The sequence below is a fragment of the Globicephala melas genome, chromosome 15, assembly GCF_963455315.2.
Source record: "Globicephala melas chromosome 15, mGloMel1.2, whole genome shotgun sequence".
Classification (NCBI taxonomy): domain Eukaryota; kingdom Metazoa; phylum Chordata; class Mammalia; order Artiodactyla; family Delphinidae; genus Globicephala; species Globicephala melas.
Window position 1 is genome coordinate 15,095,834 of NC_083328.1, and position 16,123 is coordinate 15,111,956.

Consider the following 16,123-nt stretch of genomic DNA (forward strand, 5'->3'; position numbering starts at 1 on the left):
GCTGCCTTTTCATTTTGTTAATAACTTCCTTCACTGTGCAAAAGCTTTTCAGTTTGATGGAGTCCTATTTGTTTATTTTTGCATTTGTTTCCCGTCCCTGAGGAGACATATCCAAAAAAATTAAGACCGATGTCAAAGAGCTTACTGCCTATGTTTTTTCTAGAGTTTTGTGGTTTCAGATCTTACAGTTATATCTTTAATCCAATTTGAGTTTATTTTTGTATATGGCATCAGAAAGTAGTCCAGTTTGATTCCTTTGCATGTAGCTGTCCAGTTTTCCCAACATCATTTATTGAAGAGGCTGTCTTTCCCTCATGTACATTCTTGCCTCCTTTGTTGTAGATTAGTTGACCGTATTAAGTGTGGGTTTATTTCTGGTCTCTCTTTTCTGTTCCATGAGTTTGTGTGTCTGTTTTGATGCCAGTACCATATGTTGTGATTGCTGCAGCTACGTAGTATATACTTTGAAATCAGGGATGGAGAGACCTCCAGCTTTGTTCTTCTTTCTCAAGATTGTTTTGGCTATTTGTGGTCTTTTGTGTTTCCATACAAACTTTAGAATTATTTGTTCTAGTTCAGTGAAAAATGCCATTGGTACTTTGATAGGGATAACATTGGATCTGTAGATTGTCTTTTGTATTGTAGTTATTATACCAATAATTTTTTCAATCCACGATGACAGTATATCTTTCCATTTATTTGTGTCATTTCAATTTCTTTCATCGTTTTCCAAGTACAAGTCTTTTATGTCCTTGGTTAGATTTATTTCTAGGTATTTTATTGTTTTTTTGCAATTGTAATGGGTTTGTTTTCTTAATTTCTCTTTCTGATAGTTCCTTGTTAGTGTATAGAATTGCAGCATATTTCTGTATATTAATTTTGTATTCTGCAACTTTACTGAATTCGTTTGCTAGTTCTAACAGTTTTTTGGTGACATCTTTAGGATTTTCTATATATAGTGTCATGTCCTCTGCAAACAGTGACAGTTTTACTTCTTCCTTGCTAATTTAGATGCCTTTTATTTCTTTTTCTTGTCTGATTGTTCTGGCTAGGACTTCCAATACTATGTTGAATAGATGTGGTGAGAGTGGACATCCTTGTTTTGTTCTTGATCTTAGGGGAAATACTTTCAGCTTTTCACAACTGAGTACCATGTTGGTTGTAGGTTTGTCATATATGGCCTTTATTATGTTGAGGTTATTATGTTCCATCTATACCCACTTTGTTGAGAGTTTTTATCATAAATTGATGTGGAATTTTGTCAAAAGCTTTTCCTGCATCTATTGATATGATCATATGATTTTATTCTTCAATTTTGTTAATATAGTATATATCACATTGTTTGATTTGTGAGTATTGTATTATCCTTGCATCCCTGGGGTAAATCCTGCTTGATCATGGTATATGATCCTTTTGATGTATTGTTGAATTTGATTTGCCAATATGTTGTTGAGGATTTTTGCATCTATGTTCATCAGTGATATTGGCCTGTAATTTTTTTTGTGTGTGGTTTCTTTGTCTGGTTTTGTTATCAGTGTAATGCTGGCCTTGTAGAATGAGTTCAGAAGTATTCCTTCCTCTTCAGCTTTTTGGAATAGTTTGAGAAGGATAGGCATTATCTCTTCTTTAAATGTTTAGTAGAATTCACCTGTCAAATTATCTGGTCCTGGACTTTTGTTTGTTGGGAGTTTTAAAATTACTGATTCAATTTTACTACTGGTAATTTGTTCATATTTTGAATTTCTTCCTGATTCAGTCTTGGGAAACTGTACATTTCTAGAAATTTATTCATTTCCTCTAGGTTGCCCATTTTATTGGCATATAATTTTTCATATTAATCTCTTATGATCCTTTGTATTTCTGTGGTATCATTTGTAACTTCTTTTTTTTCATTTCTGATTTTACTTGGGCCCTCTTTTTTTCTTATGAGTCTAGCTAAAGGTTTATCAATTTTGTTTATCTTTTGAAAGAACCAGCTCTTAGTTTCATTGATCTTTTCTATTTTTTAAGCCTCTATTTCATTTATTTCTGCTTAAACCTTTATGATTTATTTTCTTCTGCTAACTTTGGGTTTTGTTAGTTCTTCTTTCCTAATTTGTTTCTGTGTAATGTTAAGTTGTTTATACTAGATATTTTTCTTGTTTCCTGAGGTAGGCTTGTATTGCTATAAACTTCCCTCACAGCACTGCTTTCGCTGTATCCCATAGAATTTGGAAAAATGTGTTTCTGCTTTCATTTATCTCCAGGTATTTTTAAATTTCCCCTTTGTTTCTTCCATGACCCATTGGTTGTTTAGCAGCATATTGTTTGGCCTCCACATGTTTGTGTTTTTTGCAGTATTTTTCTTATAGTCGATTTCTAGTTCATAGTACTGTGGTTAGAAAAGAGGCTTGATATGATTTCACTCTTCTAAATTTATTGAGACTTCTTTTGTGGTCTGTGAAAGTTCCTAGAGAAAGTTCCATGTGTACTTGAAAAGAATATATATTTCTGCTGCTCTTGGACAGAGTATTCTATATGTGTGTGTGTGTGTGTGTGTGTGTGTGTGTGTGTGTGTGTGTGTGATTTGAGACCAACGTTTCCTTATTGGTTTTCTGTCTGGATAATCTGTCCATTGATGTGAGTGCATTGTTAAAGTCCTTTAGTATGATTATGCTACTGTCAATTTCTTCCTTTAAGTTTGTTAATAGTTGCTTTATGTATTTGGGTGCTCCTATGTTGGGTGCATCTATATTTACAATTGTTATATCTTCTTGATGAACTGATCCCTTTATCATTATGTAATGTCCCTCTTTGTCTTTTGTTACCGTCTTTGCTTTAAAGCCTATTTTGGCTGATATAAGTATTGCTACACCAGCTGTCTTTTCATTTCCATAGAATATTTTTTCTGTCCCCTCATTTAGATTTATGATCCATTTGAGTTTAATTTTTGTGAAGGTTTGTATCTAGATTCTTTGGGGTTTTTTTTTCATGTGAATGTTCAGTTGTTTCAGCACAAGTTGTTGAAGAGAGTATCTTTCCTCGTACTACATATGCTCCTTTGTCAAAGACCAATTTGCTAAATATATTTGCATCCATTTCTAGGTTCTCTATTTTGTTGCATTGATCTATTTTTTTCACCAATATCACACTATCGTGATTACTGTAGTTTTAGTCAGATTACTATAGTCAGTGAAGTCAGGTAGCATCAGTTCTTCAAGTTTATTCTTCTCCTTCAATATTGTTTTGGTTATTCTGGGTCTTTTGTTTTGCTATAAAACCTTTAGAATCAGTTTGTCAATATCTATAAAATAATTTGCTGGGATTTTGATTAGGATTGCAATGAATCTGTAGGTCAAGTTGGGAAGACCTGACAACTTGACAATATTGAGTCTTCCTATCCACAAACATGAAATAGTTATTTATTTTGTTCTTCTCTAATTTTTTTCATCAGGGTTTTGTTGTTTTCTTCATATGGATCTTATATGTATTTTGTTAGATTTATACCTAAGTATTTCATTGGGGGGGGGGTTAATGCAATTGTTATTGCATTTCTTACTTCAAATTCCACTTGCTCACTGCTGGTATATAGGAAAGCAATTAACCTTTATATAATAACCTTATATCTTGCAACCTTGCTATAATCGCTAATTAGTTCCAGGAGTTTTTTGGTCAGTTCTTTGGGATTTGCTACATAGATGATTATGTTATCTGCAAACAATGACAGTTTTATGTCTTTCTTCCCAATCTGTATACATTTTATTTTTCTTCTCTTACTTTATTGCATTAGCAAGGACTTCCAGTACAATGTTGAAAAGGAGTAGTGAGGGGGGACATCCTGACCTTGAACCTGATTTGCAGGAAAAGTTCGAGTTTCTCACCAGAGTAGTTAACATTTGAAATGTTTATGTATTAAGATAAAGTTTAGCTTTCTCTGATTTCTACCTTCAACCTCCCATCTTTAAGTAAAAAGTTTTCTCAATGATTTTGCCATCATTTATAAATACCACACTCCCACATCCCCAGCCTTTGCAATCATTCTTCTTGCCATTGTATCTAGAAGCTCATTTACTTCTCAGGTCTGAAAATGTAATTACGAGCAATATGACTCCAGCAGAGATAATTTTTGAAACTGTTATTAAGAACAAGTGCTACTCTAATGATTAGGGTGTGTTTGATAACCAGAAAAAGAGAAACATGTACTTGGGGATGTGCCACCATAGCGTGCTTTGAGTCACAACTGCAGGTTTGTTTCACAGCTACAGGACAAGTTTGAGCATCTTAAGAGGGTCCAACAAGAGGAGACAATGAAACTTGAGGAGGAGAGAAGACAATTGGAAGAAGAAATAATAGATTTTTATAAAATGAAGGCTGCCTCTGGAACATTGCAGACTCAGGAGTGTACCAGTATAAGGAAGGACAAAGATCGTAAGAAATAATCCTCTCTTACCATCTGTGTGTCATGGAGCCCTATCACTCTCAATCCCATCTTCCTGTGAGATTTTTCTCATAGCACTAATTCTGATTGAAATTATACTAAGTTTTAAAATCTGTTTGCTTATTGTATGTTTTCTCCAACTAGAATGTGAACTCCTTGGGAGTAGGTACCTTGACCATCTTGTTAAATGTTCTGTCCTCAGTGTTTAGAGCAAGAGTAGCACAGAATTAGCAGTCAATAAATATTTGCTAAAATGAAAGAAAATCAAAGAATTATATAGCACAGTGTGAAAAGTGATTAGCTGTTGAAATTCTTTTACCATAGCCCTACTTGTGGCTCCAGGGACCAAGTGTATATATACTATTTCATATCTAAATAGAAGTAGGGGATTTGTTGGCATAAAATATTATGTTATAAAAGGCTAATTCTTATGCTGATATTCCTTAACAAATTCTACTGATAATTTCTTGATAGTTTTTATTAAATAAAATATTGTTTCTGATTGGAACTCTTAGGCTTTTATGTTAGACCTTGTAAAACTAATATTGGAATAAATCTTGAAAAGTTAGGGAGAGCCAGAAAACAGTGGGAAACCATGAGTAACATTTGGATGATAATATTACACCTTACATATTTGGGGTATATGTTAAAACTAAAGTTATCAAATAAAGTGGACTTTTTTTTTTGCCATTTCAAAATTTTCCTTCTGACTATATATCCTGATTTTCCACATTTACAATGTCAGTTCACCTGTGTGTGTGGCTGACTCACCATGACTCATTCTATGAAAGTACTACCGTTGAGGGTCTGTATATATTTACTCCAGCTACATCTGGCATAGTTCATGGAATTTTTCTTATGTCCCTAAAAGAATAAATTTTTCTTCTGTTGTAATTTTATTACTGCATTCATTTCAAAGGCAGCATTTTTTTCAGGGTATCAGGGTATTGTGATTTTTGCCTCAAAATATTTGAGAAAATATAATCTGATTTATAATACCTTTACTTCTTGAAATTTTTTTTTTTTTGAAAAATACAGGGAAAGGGAGGTATATCCACAATGATTTTTATATATGTTATTAAGTCACCTTATGATTTTATCATTTGGGGGAAGAATGAAGTCTACTATGTGAACTTTTAATGGAACCTCTACAAGAACCAGGATCTTTGTTTTGTTCACTTATGAATTCATCCCTAGGCCTAGAACAGTGCCTGGCGGTAATTGTTCATTGAATAAATGAAAACAATAATAGTACATTAGCTATATTATATGCATGGATAGTTTAATTTAGATCATTGACTTTTAGAAGATAAACAATTAGTATAACATTATTGCTTTTCCACATGCTGGTGAATTATACAGCTAAGGGATTTTCATCTTCTCATTCTCTCAACATAATCCAGTGTTATTAAAATTTGAGTCACCAATGTTGTTACACATATAAAAAACTGTAATGTTAGCCTTGTAAAAGTGCATTTATAAAATGCACTTGGTTGCATTTGAGAATGGACCCTTTAGGTAATAATGTGATAGTCCATAGTTTCTTTTAGAGAAAGGAAAGATTCACCCTAAATAAACGGTATGGTTTTTCTTTCCACTTCTTTTCCAAAGGTATAAAACAAGTTATGATTTAGTAGTTTATAAAGCATACATTTGCTCATTAAAGAATGGTTTTATAAAATAGTATTTGTTTCCTATATAGCTTTTAACTATATGAATAAAATTATTTTTCTCTTTCAGATCCACTTTCATGTTAAACAGAGGTTCCAGATTTATGTAGCACAGAAAGTTTTAATAAGTCAGCATTACTAAAAACTTATAAGTATACTTTACTTTTCCTTAGAGTTTTTATTTGCTAGATTATTTATTTGATATTAATGTAAATTCTATTTTTTTTTTTTTTTTTTTTGCGGTACGCGGGCCTCTCACTGTTGTGGCCTCTCCCGTTGCAGAGCACAGGCTCTGGACGCACAGGCTCAGCAGCCATGGCTCATGGGCCCAGCCGCAACAAGGCATGTGGGATCTTCCCGGACCGGAGCACGAACCCGTGTCCCCTGCATCGGCAGGCGGATTCTCAACCACTGCGCCACCAGGGAAGCCCTAAATTGTATTTTTTAAATTTCAGTTTCTACTTGATCATGGCTAGTAATACACATTCCAATGATTTTTATACATTTATCTTGTATTCTGTAACCCTTCTAAAACTTGTTAAATTCACTAATAAGTTGTAATATCTTTTTTTGCAGATTTATTTGAATTTCCTAGCTACATGATTATTTGGTATCTGAGTGAAAGCCATTTACTTTTCCAAATTTTATGTCTTTTATTTTCTTGCCTTACTTAATTGACTATGACTTTTAGTACAATGTTGAGTAGAAGTGGTGACAGGGGGCTTCATTATCTCATTCTCAATGTTAGAAATAGATACAGTTCAATCTGTCATTTGTTTCCAGTTTTATTGAGATATAATTGACATAGAACATTGTATAAGTTTAAGATGTACAATATGTTGATTTGATACATTTATATATTGCAAAATTATTACCAACATAGCATTAGCTAACACACCTTCTTACTGTCAGGTAGTTACCATTTCTTTGTGATGAGAACATTTAAGACCTATTTTCTTAGCAACATTCAAGTATATAATATGGTATTATCAACTATAATCACCATGCTGTACATTAGATTACTGTACAAAACTTGTTAACTTTATAGTTAAAAGTTTGTACCCTTTGACTGATAATTCCCCATTTTCCCCAACCCTGGCTTCTGGTAACCACCATTCTCTGTTTCTTGAATTTGGCATTTTTAGATTCCACATATAAGTGATGTCGTAAAGTATTTACCTTTCTGTCTGACTTATTTCACTTAGCATAATGTCCTCAAGTTTCATCCAAATTGTTGCAAATGGCAGGATTTCCTTCTTTCTTGTGGTTGAATAGTATTCCACACTTCTTTATTCATTCATCAATTGACATACCCTGAAGTTGTATTTATATCTTGCTATCATGAATAATGCTGCAACTAACATGGGAATATATACCCAGAAGTATGGTTGCTGGGTCACATGGTCATTCTAATTTTAATTTTTTGAGAAACATCCATATTTTTTTCTCCATAGTAGCTATACAAACCTCCATTCCCAGCAACAATACACAAGAGTTCCATCTTCACTAACACTTGTTATCTCTTCTCTTTGGGATGACAGACATTTTCACAGGCATGAAGTGATATCTCATTGTGATTTTGATTTGCATTTCCCTTATGATTAGTGATATTGAGCACTTTTTCATGTGCTTGTTGGCCATTTGTATGTTTTCTTTGGAAAACTGTCAATTCAGTTTCTCTGTCCATTTCTTAATAGGATTGGTTTTTTGTTTTCTTTTGTTTTTAATATGGAGTTGTATGAGTTCTTTATGTATTTTGGATATTAGCCCTTTATCAGATACACAATTTGCAAATATTTTCATCCATTCAGTAGGATGTCTTTCATTTTGTTGATGGTTTCCTTTGCTGTGCAGAAGCCTTTTAGTTTGATGTTGGCCCACTTGTTTATTTTTGCTTTTGTTACGTTTCTTTTGGTGTCAAATCCAAAAAATCACCACCACGACTGATGTCAAAGAGCTTACTGCCTTTGTTTCCTCCTAGGAGTTCTTTGGTTTCAGGTCTTACATTCAAGTCTTTATCCATTTTGAGTGGGATTGGTGTATTGTGTAAGGTAGGTGTCCAGGTTCATTCTTTTGCATATGGCTGTCCAATTTTTTAAATTAATTAATTAATTAATATATTTCGGGCTGCGTTGGGTCTTCGTTGCTGTGCGTGGTCTTTCTCTAGTTGTGGCTAGCGGGGGCTGCTCTTTGTTGCGGTGTGTGGGCTTCTCATTGCGGTGGCTTCTCTTGTTGTGGAGCACAGGCTCTAGGCATGTGCTTCAGTAGTTGTGGCACATGGGCTCAGTAGTTGTGGCTCACAGGCTCTAGAGCACAGGCTCAGTAGTTGTGGCACACGGGCTTAGTTGTTCCCCAGCATGTGGGATCTTCCCGGACCAGGGATAGAACCCGTGTCCCCTGCATTGGCAGGCAGATTCTTAACCACTGTACTACGGGGGAAGTCCCTGGCTGTCCAGTTTTCCCAACATGATTTATTGAAGAAACTGCCCTTTCCCCATTGTATATTCTTGGCTCCTTTGTCATAAGTTAATTGACATATATGCATGGGTTTATTTCAGGGATTTCTATTCCATTTCATTGATCTATGTGCCTGTTTTTATGCCCGTACCATACTGTTTTGTAATATAGTTTGTAATATAGTGTGAAATCAGGGAGTGTGATGTCTCCAGCTTTCTTTATCTTACTTCAGATCGCTTTGACTATTTGGGATCTTTTGTGTTTCCATACAAATTTTAGGATTCTTAGCTCAATTTCTGTGAAAAATACCATTGGAATTTTGATAGAGATTGCATTAAATCTGTAGATTGCTTTTGCTAGTATGGACATTTAAACAATGCTAAGTCTTCCAATCCATGAGGACGGAATTTCTTTCCATTTATTTGTATCTTTTTCAATTTCTATATCAATGTCTTAAAGTTTTTAGTGTAAAGGCCTTTTACCTCCTTGAATAAATTTATTTCTAGGTATGTTACCTTTTTGATGAAATGTAAATAGAATTGTTTTCTGAATTTCTCTTTCTCACATGTTATTAGAGTATAGAAAAGCAACAGATTTCTGTATATTGATTTTGTATCCCACAACTTTACTGAATTCATTTATTAGTTTTAACAGGTTTTGGTGGAGTCTTTAGGGTTTTTTTATATATAATACCATTTCATATGCAAATAGTGACAGTTTTACTTCTTCCTTTGCAATTTGGATGCCTTTTATTACTTTTTGTTGCCTGACTGCTCTGGCTAGGACTTCCAATACTATGTTGAATAGATGTGGCAAGAGTGGAATATTTGAATACATAAATAATTAATGGTGGGCTTCCCTGGTGGCGCAGTGGTTGAGAGTCCGCCTGCCGATGCAGGGGACGCGGGTTCATGCCCCGGTCTGGGAGGATGCCGCGTGCCGCGGAGCGGCTGGGCCCGTGAGCCATGGCCGCTGAGCCTGCGCGTCCGGAGCCTGTGCTCCACAACCGGAGAGGCCACAGCAGTGAGAGGCCCGCGTACCGCAAAAAAAAAAAAAAAAAAAGAATTTCTACCACCTGTCCCCACCGAGAAACATCAAATTGATAATGATATAATTATGATAATGATACCCATCATTATAACTATAAGCTGTTATATATATATTTAGTTATGTAATTTTAGTACATGACAGAAAATGGCCATACTAATATGGAGGCCCAGATTTATTTGTCATAAGATGCTTTTAAATTGGGAATTCTGGGTACCATTTCTACATTCTTTAGAGGCAAGATAATATCTGTGGCTGATGTGAGTTGTATTTACTCCTAGCCTAATCAGTGAGGCTGGGAATGGGAAAGGTATGGTAGCAACAGCCTAGGAGACCATGGTCCAATCTCTGTGTGCGAGTGTGTATGTGTGTGTTTGGATGTTTGTGTACCTTGTGAAGTGAGAACATTCCTAAAGGCAGGGTACGTGGCCTCATAATTTCAAGGTGACTTTTACATTACAGAGACCAGAAATAAACTAACAGATGGTACTAAGGAGGCAATCAATTTAGAGGATGTCCTTGCAACAAAATTAATAATGTGGAAGAGGAACATGGAGTGGATGAGGGACCTTGTCTAGCTTAGCTTCAGCAGCAGCAGGGAAACCACCTGGTTCCTCAAATTTTTCTGACACTGTTTCTATCATGCTCCTTCTTGCTCATACCTCTCTGACATACCTGGTTCCTTTGGAGCCTTGATTTTTCTGAAACAAGCACGTTTCTTGGAGCAATTGCACTGGCCATTCCTGCACTTAGGCACACACTTCAGATAACTTCCTGGGTCCAACCCTGTCTTCCTTGCAATCTGTGTTCAAATGTCACCTTGTTTGCCGGTGTTACCTAAACACTCAGTAAAAAAAATCACACTCCCTGCCTACTGTCTCCTTTATGACTGATTATTTTTCATCACAGCACTGCTCACCATTTGACATGTTACATGATTTTTTATTTTCGTATATTCTTTCTCTATCATTGGATTGTAGAGAGTTTTGTTTTTCAGTGCCCTATATCCATGGCTTAGATAGTTATTGGAAAATTGAGTTATCACTCAATTAATATTCCTCAAATGCATGAAATGCATGAAAGAATTTCACATAAAAATTGTAAGACACCTAACATCTTGGGAAAAAGCTGAAAGTAGGACAAAAATTCATAAACAGAGATGGTACAAGGAATCCTAGAGAGGGGACAAGATCCGTAGACAATTTGTTGAAATTAATCAATTTCTTGACTGCAAAATGTAAATGTAGGTGAAAATTAAACATGTTACTGATGTTTTTCTCACTTCTCGTAGTCACTTACACTACATGGAACCAGGGAACCTTACAGGAATTGTAGAATTTCTTCTATGATTTTTAGAGTAACCAGAATTCCAGCCCCTCACATTTTGGCTTTTCCTCTCCATGTACATGATCACTGTGTCTGAAAACCTGCTCATCATCCTGGCCATCAGCTTAGACTTCCACCTCCATACACCCAACCAACCTGTCCTTCTTCAACGTGTCCTTTGCACATTTCTGTTTCACCTCCACCAGGATCCCAAAGATGATGCAGAACATCCAGACACACAGCAAAGTTATAACCCTTGAAATCTGCAGCAGGAAGATATATTGTTTCCCACTGTTTGCAGGATTGGACAACTTTCTCCTGGTTGTGGTGGCCTATGAGCACTTTGTAACCATCTCTCACCCGCTACGCTACACCATCACCATGAACCTCCAGCTCTGGGGACTGATGGTTCTTGTGTCCTGGGTCATGAGTGCCATGAATTCCTTGCTACAGAGCTTGGTAATGTTAGGGCTGTCCTTCTATGCAGACTTGGATATCCCCACTTTTTCTGTAGCTCAGTCAAGTGGTCAACTTGCTTGTTCTGTCAGCTTTCTTAATAACGTGATGATACATTTTGCAGCTGCACTGCTGGGCGGTGTTCCCGTGGCTGAGGTTCTTTACTTATATTCTAAAAGAGTTTCCTCCATACACGGAATCTCATCATTTCAGGGAAAGCATAAAGCCTTGTCCATCTGTCCATCTTACCTCTCAGTTGTCTCCTTTTTTTACTGTATGTGTCTATGAATGTACTTAAGCTCTGCTTCTCCACACAGCTCACATTCAAGTGCAACAGCCTTGGTGATGTAAACTGTGGTCATGTCCATGCTGAACCCCTTCATCTACAGTTTGAAGAACAAAGACATATAAAAACAGCTTTGAAAAGACTCTTTGGGAAGGAAACTATAAAAGACCAGTTGTCCTAGGGCTGAAGAAGTACGCATGATTGCAAGGATCAAAGCCTGTGAGCCAGAATTTCCAATTATTTTATCAGAGTGTGGAAGTGGGACTTGCTACTTTTTTATTGCTAGAGTTTCTATTTCTTTGATTTCAACTTCTCTCTACAATTTATACAGCTCACTTTATTAAGCTTCCTGCCCTGACAATGAACAGGGTTATTTCCTCTTTGTCATTCTCATATTCTCTCAAATTTATTCCCAACCTTGGACTTAAAATATTTGGCAATTCTCATTTATTTCATGGGACTACTTAGATTTCTTAAAAATAATTTATTCTCAAGTGATGTAGATCACACTAATTTTTGTTTGATTTTACTAAAAGAATAGCCATGAGTTACACAACTCCTATGGAGAAACTAAACTTGGCAACCAAGACAATTTATATAATTTTATAACACAGAAAAATCTGAGACTACACTTTTTCACTTTTATGCCCAGTATTCATTGTATATCACTGACTTATTTGTTCTCCCTGAAAACATAGACTTTGAAATGCTAGTGTCTCATGGTCATAGGGTTTGATTTTCCTGGTTAAGATTCTATTCTCGTATTCAAGCCCATGTCCACACTGTCTACCAGATTCACTGGCATAATGATTATCAAATACATTTATCCAAGTTTTTAATAATTTCAATTTCTTTTGTAAAGAACTCTTTCTGTTCATTAATTTTATTCCTGTGTTCATTGAATTGTCCTTCTGAGTTTTCTTGTCGCTCATTGAATGTCTTCGTAACAGAGATTTTGGATTCTTGATCCGTTAGATTGCAATATTCCATGCCTTTGTGTTCAGCTGCTGGAAAATTATCACTTTCTTTTTATGATGGCCTATTTCCTTGATTTTTGTTAGTTTCAGGTATATAGCAAATTGATTTGGTTATACATATGTAGATATCTATATTCTTTTAAAATTCTTTTCCATTATAGGTTGTTACAAGATATTGAATATAGTTCAATATACTGTATGTGCTATGCAGTAAAACTTCGTTGTTTATCTTTTTTTTTTTTTGCGGTACACGGGCCTCTCACTGCTGTGGCCTCACCCCTTGCAGGGCACAGGCTCCGGACGCTCAGGCTCAGCGGCCATGGCTCACGGGCCCAGCCGCTCCGCGGCATGTGGGATCTTCCCGGGCCGGGGCACGAACCCGTGTCCCCCGCACTGGCAGGCGGACTCTCAACCACTGCGCCACCAGGGAAGCCCTGTTGTTTATCTATTTTATATATGGTAGTGTGCATCTGTTAATCCCATACTCCCAATTTATCCCTCCCCCTGCATCCCCTTGGGTAACCGTAAGTTTGTTTTCTATGTCTGTGAGTCTGTTTCTGTTTTGTAAATAAGTTCACTTGTACTATTTTTTAGATTCCACATATAAGTGATATCATAATACTTGTCTTTCTCTGTCTGACTTACTTCACTTAGTATGATAATCTCTAGGTCCATCATATTTCTTTGATTTTTTTTTTTTTTTTTTTCGGGACGCGGGCCTCTCACTGTTGTGGCCTCTCCCACTGCGGAGCACAGGCTCCGGACGCGCAGGCTCAGCGGCCATGGCTCATGGGCCCAGCCGCTCCTTGGCATGTGGTATCTTCCCAGACCAGGGCACGAACCCGTGTCCCCTGCATCGGCAGGCGGACTCTCAACCACTGCGCCACCAGAGGAGCCCTTTTTTGATTTTAAAATAGTGTTTATAGGTACACACTTCTGCTTTCACATTAGAAGTAGCAGAAACCTTAACTAAGTAAGCTTTTATGTCTTCTTTGGCTCTTACAATTCACCAGGCCGGCTATTAGAATCCTTTCTTTTGTACTCCAGAAGGTGGTGCTATAGCTCAAGTTTGTATTTTCTCCCTTGCACTCCCCCCCTCCCCCCAAACCTTGACCTGTTATCTGAGCACCCTCTGTGTCAACTAGGGCTCACTCTGGCAGATGCACTTGGGAGGCGATAGCAGAGTAGAAGGAGGTATGGGTTTAGCACTTGGGGTTCTTGGAGTACCCACAGTTGGTGGGTGTCTCCTCGAGTAAGGTTCTCCAGCAGGTTTGTGGGCAGACTTCCTGCTGAAGTCCTGAAGCAGATAGCAGGAAACGAACCTTTAATGCCCCTTGATATTCTTATCTCTTTCCTTCCCTTCTTCCTCTCTCCCCTCAGTCACGGAGGTCCCTCCTCAGGAATCCGGTTGCTGCTGGAGAGAAATGGGTTTCTCCAGTTGCAATTCGCATAACTGGGATAGTAGGCCAGTCACTCATCACTTCCGCTTTCCACCAGCTCCATGGGAGGGGTCATGGCTTTCCACCTCCTCTGTTGGAGGAGTCACCACCACTGCTGCCAAAAGCTCAGTCCCTTGTTAGTGTCACCCTGGGGAGATGGGCCACCTTGGCGAGTTTCTCCCTCTCCCCTCCAAACTCATCCTCACCTTGTTCCAATGGCATGCTAAAATCCCCCTCAGGCAGGCTGGACTTCCACAAATTCTCTCTCTCTAGAGGGTCTCTTGGTCTCTTCCCAGTTTGGCAATCTCCAGGCTCTCCTCCTCTCCATCCCCTGCCCCGCTGTGACTAGTGGGGGTGGAGCAGGTTTGCTGACTCCCTTGGACCTACAGCCCTTACTGAGGTCCTGTTTGTTTATTTTCAGGTACGCAGGTGGGCTAGAAACCTCCTGGCTTCCTTGATGTAATGTGCAGAGGCGCTTTTGTTCAGTTATGGATGTCTAATTAGTTGTTTAAAAAGTGGGAGGGAAAAGAGGAGCAACTTACCCCACTGGCCATATGCTGATATCACTCCTACAAGTCTATCCCTGCTGATATTTCTAACTCTAAGCAACTACATAGATTATTCTAACTTTCCCCCTTGCTTATCCCTAAATTCCCACTCCAACATTGAGAAACCCAGCTCCCATCATCCACAGTCTATTTACTTCATTGTTCAATTCTAACGTGTATGTACAGCAGTATCAGAATTATTAACTAGTACATCTGTGAGAAATAACTTTATCAGCTAGAGCACAGTGTTTGTGTGCAGTTACTTCTGGCTCAGCCTTATCAATTCCATCATTTCCAAAGTCACTTAGGTTAGTACAATTCATTCCCCCATCCCTACAGTGAGGTTGTCTCGTACATTTGTAATAGTTTGACTCTCATGTCACATTCTGCATTCCCTCCTGGGATCCTTCAAACATAGCCAAATTATTTTTCTTTAAATTTGCATACTTAAGTTTCACTCTTCATGCTGTAAAGTTCTATGAATTTTCAAAATATGTATAATGTCTTCATCATAACAGTAGCATACAGAATAGGTTTATCACCCTAAAAAAATATCCCCTGTGCTTCATCTAGTTAACCCTCTTCGACTCTCATTTCCTTCCACGGACCTTTCTACTGTCTCTATAGTTTTACCTTTCCCAGAATGTCACATAATTAGACTCTTGCAGTATGTAGCCTTTTCAGATTGGCTTCTTTCACTTAGCAATACATATTTACGGTTCTGCCATGTATTTTCATGGTTTGACAGCTCATTTTCTTTAAACCACCAAACAATATTCCGTTGTATGGATATAATAGTTTATTTATCCATTCACCTGCTGAGGGATATCTTGGTCTTGATGATTATCAGGGTCTGGGTAGTGTTAGAACAGAGCTAAGGGTAAGGGTCATGGTCAAGATTAGGGTGGCTGTGAGTCTCAGGGTCAGGGTAAGCATTAAGTGAAGGTCAAGATAACGATGAGATTCATTGTAGAGTGAGGGTTTGGTTCAGGATCAGGGTCAGGGTCACAGTCAGGGTCAGGTTGATTGTCAACATCATAAGGGCCTGGGTCAGTGTGATGGTCATGATCAGGGTCAGAGACAGTGTGTGGGACCAGTTCAGAGTCATTTTGAGGGTGAAAATCAGAATCCGTATTTGTGTGAGCACCAGGGCCAGAGTCAGACTGAGCACCAGGATCCCAGTCATCGTCAATGTTAGGTTCAGAGTCATAGTCTGTGCAAGGGTCAGGGTCAGCTTGAAGGTCAGAGTCAGGATGGGAGTTAAAGTGAGAGTCACAGGGACAGGGTGAGGTAAGGTCAAAGTCAGGGTGATGGTCAGAGTTAGATTAAGGTTGAGAGTCATGATCAGGATCATGGTAAGCTGAGTGTGAGGATCAAGTAAAGGTCAGAATGAGGATGAGGTTCAGCATCAGTTATAGTGTCAGGGTGAGAGTCAAGGTGAGAATTAGGGTCAAGATGGGTGTGAGAATGAGGTTCAGGGTCAGGGTCATGGTTCAGGAG

General features: G+C 37.7%; 1 protein-coding gene and 1 pseudogene across 4 annotated transcripts in view; both read left to right on the plus strand.

Moving 5' to 3' along the window:
• Nucleotides 1–5,343, plus strand: part of SEPTIN14 (septin 14) — an 80,728-nt gene extending 75,385 nt beyond the window's left edge. For all 4 annotated transcript variants that reach the window (XM_060284055.1, XM_030871871.2, XM_060284056.1 and 1 more), the window contains one exon: nucleotides 4,239–5,343. In XM_060284055.1, the coding sequence (XP_060140038.1) occupies nucleotides 4,239–4,418 (180 nt within the window). In that variant the 3' untranslated portion in view covers nucleotides 4,419–5,343. The remainder of the gene's footprint in view (nucleotides 1–4,238) is intronic.
• Nucleotides 5,344–10,895: 5,552 nt separating this feature from the next.
• LOC115861252 (olfactory receptor 7A5-like) lies at nucleotides 10,896–11,784 on the plus strand (annotated as a pseudogene).
• The last annotated feature ends 4,339 nt before the right edge of the window (nucleotides 11,785–16,123 follow it).